Source organism: Panthera pardus, unplaced genomic scaffold (assembly GCF_024362965.1).
Source record: "Panthera pardus isolate Hobbes unplaced genomic scaffold, ASM2436296v1 HiC_scaffold_10, whole genome shotgun sequence".
Lineage (NCBI taxonomy): Eukaryota > Metazoa > Chordata > Mammalia > Carnivora > Felidae > Panthera > Panthera pardus.
In genome coordinates, this window is record NW_026526655.1 from 58672934 (window position 1) to 58685822 (window position 12889).

At 38.9% G+C, this 12889-nt stretch overlaps 1 protein-coding gene across 2 annotated transcripts in view; it reads left to right on the forward strand.

Moving 5' to 3' along the window:
* GPR155 (G protein-coupled receptor 155) overlaps nucleotides 1–11213 on the forward strand; it is a 47957-nt gene extending 36744 nt beyond the window's left edge. Inside the window, exons 13-16 of one of the 2 annotated variants that reach the window (XM_019459992.2) lie at nucleotides 1837–1932; nucleotides 3984–4048; nucleotides 6136–6273; nucleotides 9190–9300. In XM_019459992.2, the coding sequence (XP_019315537.2) occupies nucleotides 1837–1932; nucleotides 3984–4048; nucleotides 6136–6273; nucleotides 9190–9235 (345 nt within the window). In that variant the 3' untranslated portion in view covers nucleotides 9236–9300. Of the gene's footprint in view, nucleotides 1–1836; nucleotides 1933–3983; nucleotides 4049–6135; nucleotides 6274–9189 lie in introns of both variants that reach the window. The other variant, XM_019459980.2, reaches the window with a different exon arrangement.
* Nucleotides 11214–12889: the final 1676 nt, after the last annotated feature.

A 12889-nucleotide genomic window follows, 5' to 3' on the forward strand; every position in this document is an offset into this window, starting at 1 on the left:
TTTGGCAAAGATTTTATTCAGGCATCTGGGAGAAACTTAGTTCCTGCTTCGGGGCGTGGCAGCGAGGCCAATCTGAATCCCCATCTTGAGCAGTTTGGTGGGGAAGGGGGCAAGAAGGATTCACAGCACCCTGTCACCTAAATGGCCCAACAGCCTATGTTGCTTAGAGTCATTTCCTCATTGTATGCTCTGAACCTAGAATTTGGTAAAACCGGGTATCTCCACGCTGTGTGCAGGGCCACTCAGTGACTAAAAGCCTACGTGGCCTCCCAGAAGATAAACTTTTAGAAAGAATTTTTAATTATGAAAAGAACATAACCACTTCATGCCATAGATATTTGCACAATCACTGCCTTCTCTTTTTTCATACATTTTTCGTGGTTCTAAACTGTACCTAGAGATTTATACTCTGCTTTGTCACTTGTGTCAGTCATTTTCTTCTTGCTACGTAGTTGTTCGTAACTGTTACTTTAAATGGCTCCTCAGTAAACAGTAGAGGAGATACATTGTAATTTACCCAACCACTTCCTTATGGATGATTATTCCTAGTTTTTCCAAATGCTCAAATAAACATCTCCATGCAATATTTCATTATGATAGATTCTCAGACTTGGGAAACCTGGATCAAAGAGTATAACGATTTCTGTGCCTCTGGATGCATTCTACAAAATTGTGTTCGGAAGGAGTAGTATAGATTTGTAAAAGGACTCCCACCAGCACTGAATGTTATGAATTTTATTTTTTTTAATGTTTATTTCTTTGAGACAGAGAGAGAGAGAGAGAGAGAGAGAGAGAGAGAGAGAGAGAGGAAGGGGCAAAGAAAGAAGGAGACAGAGAGCTTAAACCCACGAACCGTGAGATCATGACCTAAGCTGAAATCAAGAATCGGGCCTGTACCAACTGAGCCACCCAAGCGCCCCTGAATGTTATGAATTTTAAAGTTTGATAACTTTATAAGTGAAATATAGCCCTTTATTTTCTAAATGCATTTCTTTGATTACTAAGGGATTTGAAAATCAGTTTTATGTCCTCTTGTGTGAATTATCATTTATTATATAATTCTTTAAGATGGTTCAAATGTAACTTGCCTGGGTCCTCCCTAGATGGGAGATGGACCATATATATAACCAATGAAGAAACCTTTTTACATTGGGATGTTCATTACATAGAATGCTGTCAGCCGGCACCATTTTAACTGCTGTTTAAGAACAAAAATCAAAAAGGGGCACCGGGGTGGGTCAGCTGGTTGGGCATCCGACTTCGGCCCAGATCACGATCTCATGGTTCATGGGTTCAAGCCCTGCATCGGGTTCCATGCTGACAGCTCAGAGCCTGGAGCCTGCTTTGGATTGTGTCTCCCTCTCTGTCTGCCCCTCCTCTACTTTCCCTCGGTCTCTCTATCTCTCTCTCTCAAAAATAAACAAACATTAAAAAAATTATTGAAAAAAAAGAACAAAAATCAAACAGTAAGAAATGCTGCCAAGAACTGCTGCTTAGTGATGTGATTGTTTTCATTGTGTAGAACTAATTTTAAAATCAGTCCTGTCTTAGGCTGGTTGGCAGTCCTGATATATTATGTAAGCTTCCGTATTATGGCGCATGTCTTCTTGCTTCGGATCTGATCAAATTAGATGCTGTTTGAGTGACATCTGTCAGGAGGAGAGGTTGAAACCTCTTGTTCAAAAGACAAAGCCTCTATATTCTCTCGGTGTTTTTCCTTTTAGTCTCCCCGCCCCCCCCAATTATTAAGCAGATAAGTTATTGTACTGTGTTCTGGATAGAAAGAAATGATTAGCTAGCTTCATTTTAAAATACTATTTTCACCTTCCTTTACAGAATCTTTCCAGTTGTTTATGGTGGCTCTTCAACCAAGAACCTGGAAGGCTATATGTTGAGCTACAGTTTTTCTGTGCTGTGTTTAACTTTGGCCAGGTATTTATGTACTGAGAACTTTGAGGGCTTTTTTGTTTTCCTGGATGGGTTGTTTGGGGGGTAGTGGTGCGGATGTTGTTTTCTTTTAAATCAAAAGGGTTTAGTTGGTTCGCCAGCTGCCGGCATGCGTGACAGCTGACAGCTGCATCCGATCTCCATGTTGGTTCTCGTCATCAGAATGCACATTGAGTGTTTCAGTCACAAACACCAAATCGTTTTTTGCTTTGGTTTTAAAATGAAGAGTGATCAGTTAAGCAGGGACAAGATGTCCCAACTTCTTTTGAAACTTTGTTATGGTCTTAATAAGTCACTTTGGGAAAAAGACTTCCCTTCTCTGAGTCCCTTAGTCGAGTCACTTAAATTGATGAACATCATTTCATTTACTTGTTGATGTTTCTCGAAGGATAGGTGCTTAAATCTTTGTTAGAAAATCATGTGATGGATAAATACATTTGGGCCAGGGATCGTAGTTACCATTCCTTGACAGTCTAAATGCCAACCATTATTAAGGATTTTACATTAGTCCTCTTACTTAGACGTCACAGGAACACCAACCAAGTGACATTATCATTCCCGGTTTTAAAAATTAGGAACTAAAATTCCATGAAGAACTAATATGATAGGTGCTGTTGTCTTTATGTCACTATTAAAATGGATATTGAAGAATAAACGACATTTTACATATTGGGAAAATATTTTTATGTGAAAATTTCAAAGTGTGATTCTGTTTTCAATCTCTTACTTTTTAATAAAGAAAGAATATTAGTCCCACAGATTAAGTATCAGGTTGAAAAAAATAACTCTTTGAAATCACTGGTTTTGCCTATTAAACCTGAAATAATCGACTACCTGAGTCAGTTAACATTTATTAGTAGACATTCCTGCACATTTTACCCTAACATTAATTTCTTGAAATACTTCCAGTTTGTTTTGCCATGATGGTGGGGGCAAAAAGACTACGTCTAGATAGATAAGTGACCTAATCAGTTTATTACAGACTGGCTTGAGTATCCCAGGCTACATGATGCCCACCTCACTTTGTGAATCTGAGATCTGATTTTTGTACCCAAGAACTATAAAATCCTAGGTTCAGAGCTCGTAGTCTCACTCAGCCTTTTGATTTCAAGAAGCCCACTCCAGGCTGTCACCCCAGGACTGGAACTGAGAAAGCTTCACAAATGAAGAAGCTAACGCCAGGAATGTTGCATTTGAGATGATGCCCCCATAGCTAATGGCCCAAGTGTTTCAAAGGAGAGAGAGAGAGAGAGAGAGAGAGAGAGAGAGAGAGAGAGAGAGAGAGTTATACAAACACTCCCACCCCCTCCCATATAGGTGTTATAGTAAGGTCATTCCTTTTTGGCTGTTTATAGTTTGGGGGTGAAGCAAGGTACATCCTTCTTGCAGTATATCGCATTGTCCACCCTACCTCCCACCAACCCGCACTGAGATCCTTAACCCACTGTGCCTGGCAAATGGCAGTTGCCAACCTTCTGTCTCCCCAGGCAATTCCAATCGTCCTTACCTGTGGCCACTTTCTGGTGCCAGTTTTCCTCATCACCCCCAAATCCCTCAAACCCTTTCCCTAAGCACCTAGCCAATTTCATGTCACATAAAGTTTGTTCAGTGACTTCACTGTAATCAGACACTATATAATTCTCTACTTTCTGAAGTGTTAACGGAAATATAAACACTGAAGCACGACGGAGATCACTTATTTTCTTTTTTCAAAAGGGAAAACGAAGACGTGAAGCTCTTAAATGTTTTCGTTTTTCTTCAGTGAGCTAGAATACAGATGTGGCAGCTCAGCCCTGGGTTAAGTCAATGATCCAACCTAACTAGTAGGGCACATGACTAAGAAGAGGCAGCCAAGTATCATACCTGCCTCCAGACACTGAACTTTAGAGGACCTGCCTTGTGTGGTCCATTGAAAATACTGCTCTAATCACTCTAGGTTAGCTTCCCCCAGCACTAAATATATGGTGGCTTCCATAATTCCTCAGTCTTAACATTCTACTGTTGAACTCATGACTGTAACCTTTCTTCTTCCATAGGGATTTATTTCCTTTGGCATCTTTGGATTGGACAAACATTTAATCATTCTACCTTTCAAAAGAAGGTAAATTTAGTTTTGAAATAAATCTACATCTGGGGACACCTGGGTGGCTCAGCCGGGTAAACATCTGACTTTGGCTCAGTTCATGATCTCATGGTTTGTGGGTTCGAGCCCTGTATCGGGCTCTGTGCTGACAGCTCAGAGCCTGGAGCCTGCTTTGGATTCTGTGTCTCCCTCTCTCTCTGCCCCTCTTCTGCTCATGCTCTGTCTCTTCCCCTCAAAAATAAACATTAAAAAATTTTAGAAAGAAATCTATATCTGTAAAAGTAATGACAAGGCCATTCTATTAACATACTGATATTTTTAAACCTATAGTAATTGCTAGACCACAGAAAGGTTAAACTAAACATTGTGTTGATTCACACATTTGTTGTAAATAATTGCAGAGAAGGGGCACCTGGGTGGCTTAGTTAGTTAAAGCCTCCAAATCTTAGTTTCAGCTCAGGTCATGATCTCATGGTTCATGGGCTTGAGCCCTGCATCAGGCTCTACACTGCTGGTGCAGAGCCTGCTTGGGATTCTCTCTCTCTGCCCCCTACCTGCTCGCACCTGTTCTCTCCCTCTTTCTCAAAATAAAGAAAAATAAACTTAAAAAAAATTAATAATTGCAGAGAAAACTTTAGAAAAACTCTTGTTACTCCCACATTGTCATTTGCGTTTCAACGAGAATTCATGGGTGAAAACTTTTTTTTTCATGTTTATTTATTTTTGAGGGAAAGAGAGAGAGAATACCAGGGGGAGGGACAGAGAGAGGGGGGCAGAAGATCCAAAGCGGGCCCTGCACTGACAGCAGAGAGCCTGATGCGGGGCTTGAACCCACAAACTGTGAGATCATGACCTGAGCTGAAGTCGACCGACTGAGCCACCCAGGTCCCCTGATGGATGAGGACTTCTATCTATGCCATTAACTACATAAAGTAAAGTGAAACGTGAAAAATATATCTAGGAATGGAAGTGGTAGATTGTGCATCCCCAAAGGTCGGTATTTGACAATATAGATTCTCCTTTGACAATAGGATTTCTCTTTCTATCAAACTGACAATTTATAGAAAACTCAAGTCCCTTCTTCCTAAATTGTTTTTATTAGCTTGGTGAAGAGTTTCTTTGGATTCAGATTAGTAACTTCTTTAAAAGAAATAATGAAATGGGAATTCTGCAACCCAGGAGTGGAAGGAAGGGGGAGGCACACATCTTTGTTACTCTCATTTGTTTTCAAAGTCAAAATCAGTAGAAACTAGAAGTGCTAATGGAATTTATCCTATCCACTACCTAAAAAGTGCCCAGTATGTGGTCACTGTTCTTTCTTCTACTTCTTTTTTGTCGTCATTAACATCATCACATTATTAAGATATAGTTGCTTCTGGGGCGCCTGGGTGGCTTGGTCGGTTAAGCATCTGACTTCGGCTCAGGTCATGATCTTGCGGTCCGTGAGTTCAAGCCCCACGTCGGGCTCTGTGCTGACAGCTCAGAGCCTGGAGCCTGTTTCGGATTCTGTGTCTCCCTCTCTCTGACCCTCCCCTGTTCACGCTCTGTCTCTCTCTGTCTCAAAAATAAATAAACGTTAAAAAAAATTTTTTTTAAAAGATATAGTTGCTTCATTTCATGAAGGAGGAAAAGCGTAATAGGAAAGCCATTGAACTTAGTTATCAGCTCATAATGTTGATCAGTTAAAATGGTCAACACACGTATCGCCTGGGCTGCCAGAAACAGAATGATGCTGTATTCCAGAGCCCAGTATTTGTCTCTCTGGCACTGAAATTGGAGAATGATTAAATAAAATACTTGATCTCTGTAAGTTATTTTTGCCACTTAAAACAGTAGAATGTGGAGTAAGGAAAGAACTTCATTTTTTTGGTAGAAACTGAAATAGATCAAATATGTTTGGACGGCTTATAAAATGTTCAAGTCTCCACCTGCTTGGACCAGGAAACCAAGTGCGGGTTCGGTCTTTGCTTCAGACACTAACAACATGTGGATGTTGTCGATGACCACTTTGGAAGAGCTGTGTCGATGGGGTGATAAGCAGGAAGGGGTTCTCTCTGAGTGCTTTTCATTCCTTAAAAGTGACCTCCTTAAATTTTGGTTTTTAGACTTGAGTTCCTATGGAATAATAAAGATACAACAGACAACAGGGGTTCTCCTGTTCCTGAGGAAATAAAAATGACCTGTCAACAATTTATCCATTATCATCGTGATCTGTGTATCCGAAACATTGTCAAGGAAAGAAGGCAAGTACAAATTCTAGATAATTATATTTTAGATGATTAATTTTGGTTTGTAACAGGCTAAGTAATATGGTTGTAATTAACTATATGATTGATTTTTTTTTTTCAATAGCACAATTACATGTAAAAGTTAAAACAGTTTATAGTTTAAGAAACAGCATATACTGGGGCACCTGGGTGCCCAGTTGTTTGGGCGTCGGACTTTCAGCTCAGGTCATGATCCAGCCCCATGTCAGGCTCTGTGCTGACAGCTCAGAGCCTGGAGCCTGCTTCAGATTTTGTGTCTCCCTCGCTCTCTGCCCCTCCCCCACTTGCACTCTGTGACTCTCTCAAAAATAAATAAAAACGCTTTTTAAAAAAATTTAAAAAAAGAAACAGCATATACTGGGGTGCCTGGGTAGCTTAGTCGGTTAAGCATCCAACTTCAGCTCAGGTCATGATCTCACGGTCCGTGAGTTCGAGCCCCGCGTCGGGCTCTGTGCTGACAGCCTCAGAGCCTGGATCCTGCTTCGGATTCTGTGTCTCCCTCTCTCTCTGCCCCTCCCCTCCCCCCACTCATGCTGTCTCTCTCTTTCAAAAATAAATAAATGTTAAAAAAAATTGTTTTAAAACAGCATATGTAAGATTCTTACACTTTTTAGAAGTTATATAACTTCTGATTTCCATATAAAATGTGAAAACTAATTTAGAATGAACGAAAATGTAGTAAAATATTAACATTCACTTCATGTTGGCCGTTAGTGTCTCTCACAAAACCAGGAGATACACTGGATTTAGAAGTGACTTTCTATTCTCCATCTCCTAGTGGTATGTTATTTCATATTATTAATGACATTGTCAGGAAAATGAAATGAAATCTGTCCTTTTATGTCTATAGCTGCCAATTTGAAATTGCCATTCAGGATGATATATGTACACATATCCTATGCCACTATATTTGTTTAGAAACAGGTAGCCTGGGACAGTTAGTGGAAAGGGGACTCACTGGGCACTGATACTAGAAGTCAGCTCCTAAATCTGCTACTTATTAGCTATGCGACATCATTGGGCAAGTTCAGTTGTCTAAACCTTAATTTTCCTCTTCTTTAAAATTAGATGGCATGTTTTTGAATCGGATAGCAAAATCTGTACGAGGGTCCTAGCCCGGTTTCTGGAAATGGTAAACTATGAAGAAAAGTTAGCTAAAGAGCCAAACAAAATTATTTCAAAGTTCCACTAATGGACAGTTTCAACAATTTACAGTTGCTTCTTAAAATTAAAGGGGGGCTCCTGGGTGGGGTGGCTCAGTCGGTTAAGCACCTGACTCTTGGTTTCAGCTCACGTCATGATCTCACGGTTTGTGGGTTCAAACTCCGCCTTGGGCTCTGTGCTGACAGCATGGAGCCTGCTTGGGATTCTCTCTCTCTCTCTCTCTCTCTCTCTCTCTCTCTCCCTCTCTCTCCCCTCTCTTTCTGCCCCTCCCCTGCTTGTGCTCTCTTTCTCTCCCTCAAAATAAATAAATAAACTTCAACAAATAATAATGAAATGAAGTGAAGTGAAATGAAATGAAATGAAATGAAATGAAATGAAATGAAATGAGTTGAAGAAAGGGTGCTCCACGTCAGCTCTGCCAGGCCCACTGTGATTGCGTAGGTGGGAAGCACGGCGCTTGCAGTTGGCAGGCTGCCTCGCGCCCAGGTGGCCGAATGGGCGCTGGCTGGTAGTGGTGCTGCCCTGTGACCTGTAGGGTGGCACATTCTCTGCCACCCTGTGCAGTTCCGTGGGCTGTGGTTGTAGCTGCCTGATCAGTCATCAGGAAGCAAATATTCTCCAGTTGGTGTCAGGGATATAAGGTGTTGGGCTATAAATTAAAAACCAGCAAGCAGGGAGAAGGATCAGACAGAGGTCATAATATTCCAGGTGATGTTTGTAGTTGTAAAGCATAAATTAAGATATCTTATTAGTAAGCAAACTACTGATGTTAAAACATTTTGACTTATGTACTTGAGAAGATCCTTCATGGATATTAGCCTCTTCTCTAATTTCTATGTGAAACCCTATATTCATTAGTGGTTAAACGCTTTAACATTTTTGTCACTTACTTCTCATCTCGTCTTGATTTTCATTCACTGTTTCCTGTTGTCAAGCACTTTAGGTTTTACAGCTTGACTGATGCTTGTGGGCAGATTCATGTTGTCTATTGCATATTTGTATGAAAATGTTAAGAGTTCATTTAATTGCTTCTTTCACACTTCTCTTCCTCTTGTTTATTTATTCGTACCTGAGGCACCCCACATTTGCATTGGGAAGACAAATTTTAAATAATCAAGAAATAGATTCATAATCAAAGCACATTTTAAAGACCTTAGATTTATGGCAAGACAGATCACACTTATTCTTTCCTTCCTTCCTAATGCGCCAAATTCCTGACAAATATCAGGAAGATTGTCTTGCTGATGAAGGCAAGAAGAAAGACTATTTGTGGGCAGTGTGATAAACAGAAAATAATGAAGTGAGATTTGAGTAGTTTAGTGAAAGTAGTCACTTTTTAAGAGCTCATAAAAACATATCATTTAATGTTCAATTACTTATTATACCTAAGACTATTCAATTACTTATTATACCTAAGAGTATATCATAAAATAAGTAATATTCAACTGTCTACAGAATAGATCAGGTTATAGCCGGCCAGCTACTATAAAAAAGAATGCTTCTTTGTAGATGCATTTACATTGTCTCTCTCTTTTTTTTTTTTTTTAAACATGTTTCTGTTTTCACAAGCATTGTTGGCATTTTTTTTTTCCCCTGGTGGGTCTTTCTAGGGTTGGATGAGTTAACAAACCCTTTATATTCAGAAGAGTTTCATTCCTGCCACACTTTTAACTATCATGCTGTGTTTCCCTGTCTCCTGTTTTTCCTTGCTTGTCCTCTATCATGCAGTGCTGATACCAGGTTTACAGAACATATGGGTGAATCATTCCTTTGACATACAGGTGTGGTGCAAAGACGTCTACTGGGACCTTCTGTGGCTGTGACCTGGTGAACTGGCTCATTGAAGTCGGCCTTGCCTCCGACCGTGGGGAAGCTGTGATATATGGAGACAGACTGGTGCAAGGAGGAGTCATCCAGCACATAACCAATGAGTATGAATTTCGGGATGAGTACTTGTTTTACAGATTTCTTCAAAAGAGTCCTGAACAGAGTCCTCCTGCTGTTAATGCCAACACTCCCCCACAGGAAAGATATAAAGAGATCGAGCATTCATCCCCATCCCCTAAGACCTAAATTATGAAGGAGACAACCCTGGGCCATATTCTGGCCCCAGATCTGTTTCTTAATAGCTGTCTGACCTTGGGCAAATCGTAACCTCTCCAAACCTCAGTTGCCTCTTCTGTAAAATTTGACGAGGTGTGTTCCTACCCCATGCTAACATTCTGTGACTTCGTGTGTTTGTAAAACACACAGGAAACTGACAGGAAAAAGAGAAAACCAAATCAAAATGTAAAGTTCTGATAATAAATATGATAATTACTATAAACTAGTTATGCCAACATTTTAAAACATTGCTCCCCACAGCCGTTTGCTATAATTTCAAGACGAACATCCAATTTATTATTGCTTTAAATTGCCAAATTTGGCAGGTATATTGCTGGCAGGAAATGGACCTTAAATTATGACAACTTTGCACTTATTGATAGCACCTCCTGAAAAAGAATTTTAGTGATTCTGATAAAAGACCTTCGTATTCTATTTTCCCCGTTTTCTTAACAAATAGTACTCATTTAAAAACTAGAAGCAATATTTTTTTTTTAAAGTTCATCTTTTCCTGCTTTTCTATCCAAAGTACTAATCTGTGTCATTAGGAGGCGAATAAGAACCACCATAAATATTATCTCCAAAATCCATCCACAGAAGTATAATCTTTAACATTTGTACTGCAAATAATTTCAGCAGATTTGTTCAAATTTTATCAACAAATCTGTTGCCATGTATCGATTCTGGTGTTTGCAGAAAGCACCACAGTGCAGAAGGATAGCCCCATTCCCTTCTTCCCTGCAGTTAAAGAGAAAAAGCTATATAGTTCAAGCCAAGATTTAAAAATGTTAAGCCTAACACCCTACTTTTACATCTAGAATTTAGTCTTCTTAAAGTGTCCATGTATAAAAAATCTACAAACTTGAAAGTTATTCAGTGTTGCCCTCCGATAAGCTTTATCTTCAGTAAATTAAAAAGAGATCTATTCACATGACCTTTGAACCTCTACTTAATTATTAGGTGTCAGTGCTGGTTTACCTTATTTAAACTATGTTTCTAGTATTTATTTTTCTCATACTTTTAGTGTGTCATGTAAAAGCCATTTAGAAAATAATTTATAGACTTAAATCATTGCTCTTTTAATGCAACAAATATGTAATTTTTTAAAAAACCTGCATGGAAGCCTAGTGTATTTAACAAGTAAATTACACTTTATTGTGTAGTATTAACCTGTACCAACTTTACGTTATGATTAGGGAATGGGGATTTTTTTTCAGCAGAAATGTCTTGCTGCAAGACTTTTTTTTTTTTTTTTTTTTTTTTTTTTTTTTTGACCACATTATAACTCTCAGAGCGCTCAGGAGTAAGCATAAAGCCTCATTGTTATACCAGGAGACTTTTACAGTTACAACAATACGGATATTAATTCACATGCATGCAGGCAACTCAAACTGGAGAATTTGTTTTGTGAACAAATCATACTACACCTGTTCTATTATTTGCATGAAGGGAATAAGCAGCATCTTTTTCCATAGGAAACACTAAGAGAAAACCCTGGACCAGAATGATCTGCGGTTTCAGATAACAAAGGCTTTTAAGGGATATTTTTAGGGTTATGGATACGCTAATTTTATTAAATGAAAATATTTGTAACTTTTACTCTCAGTGACAAAGCAAGTTTCTCAATAAAATACCTATTTTAACTTGCATTGCCAACATCTTCTTTGAGTAATCTGAAAAACGCAGAAGCCATCATAGAGGTCTTTTCTGTAAGTTTTCAGTGTTTTCTTAAATGGGTCTCCTGAGATTGTTCTGTTCTTCATGACCTTCTGGGATCTATCTGCACAGGGCCTTGCCCAATTATGCACTCAGTAAGCACTTTTTATTAATGAATCAATATGACATTACAGTCCTTTTCACATATTTCATAATTTTTAATATGCAAGATCACAGCTGGGAAAATTATCTAATAGAATTTTGATTAAAATCTATCTAAAATCTTTTAGGTGCCTGGCTGGATCAGTCGGTAAATCATGTGACTCTTGATCTTGGGGTCGTGAGTTTCAAGCCCCATGTTGGGTGTAGAGATTACTTAAAAAACAAATCTACCCCTTTTAGGCTAATATTCAATACGGTCAGTTGTTCTTTTCTTTGTTCTGAATAATTCCATGACTAGCTTTTGTTTAAACTTCAATATTTTCAGAATAAGGTAAAGTGTGCTTGGCATTTTAAGAATAATGACTAATGACAGTTTCTAAAAGCAAGAGGGATGTAAAACTATTATTTTACATTTTTGCTATACAGAATAGTGTTTGCCCCATCAATTCTAATATGATGTTAAATATTAAATTACTTTAGACCACTGGACATAGGTAGTCAAGTGATGTCTGATGGTTGGAAACACAGTTCAGGATCAGAAATATCATCACCATTCTTCAGGAAAATGTGGAATGATAAATTTCTATGATTGGTATGAGAAAAGCCTGAAGTAATTAATTAAGAAAAGAACACACTCACTCTGTAGTACCTATTTTTCATAAATGTTACAAGTAGGAACTAAATTTCCAAAACTCGAGGCTGAATAATTATTTCTAGGGTAAAATTTTTGGTTGATGAACAAAACTAAAAGCCTACTGAATGGAAGAAGATATTTGCAAATGATATATCCAATGAAAGGTTAGTATCCAAAAATATATAAAAGAATTTATACAACTTGACATCAAAAACAATCCAATTAAAAATGGGCAAAGACATGAACAGACATTTCTCCAAAGAAGACATACAGATGGCCAACAGACACATGAAAAGATGCTCAACAGCACTCATGATCAGGAAATGCAAATCAAAATCAAAAGAGATGTCACCTCACACGTGTCAGAATGGCTAAAATCAAAACACAAGAAACAACAAGTGTTGGTGAGGATGTGGAGAAAAAGGAACCCTCTTGCACTGTTGGTGGGAAGGCAAACTGGTACAGCCACTGTGGAAAACAATATGGAGGTTCCATAAAAAATTAAAAACAGAAAAAAATTAAAAATAGAACTACCATATGATCCAGTAATCGCACTACTGGGTATTTACCCAAAGAATACGAAAACACTAATTTGAAAGGATGTGTGTCCCTACGTTTATTACAGCATTATTTGCAATAGCCAATAAGTGTCCATTGATAGATGAATGGATAAAGAAGATGAGGTAGGGGCGCCTGGGTGGCTCAGTTGGTTAAGCGTCTGACTTTGGCTCAGGTCATGATCTCGCAGTTTGTGAGTTTGAGCCCCACATCGGGCTCTGTGTTGACAGCTCAGAGCCTGGAGCCTGCTTCGGATTCTGTGTCTCCTCCTCCCTCTGCCCCTCCCATGCACATGCTCTGTCTCTCTATATCTCT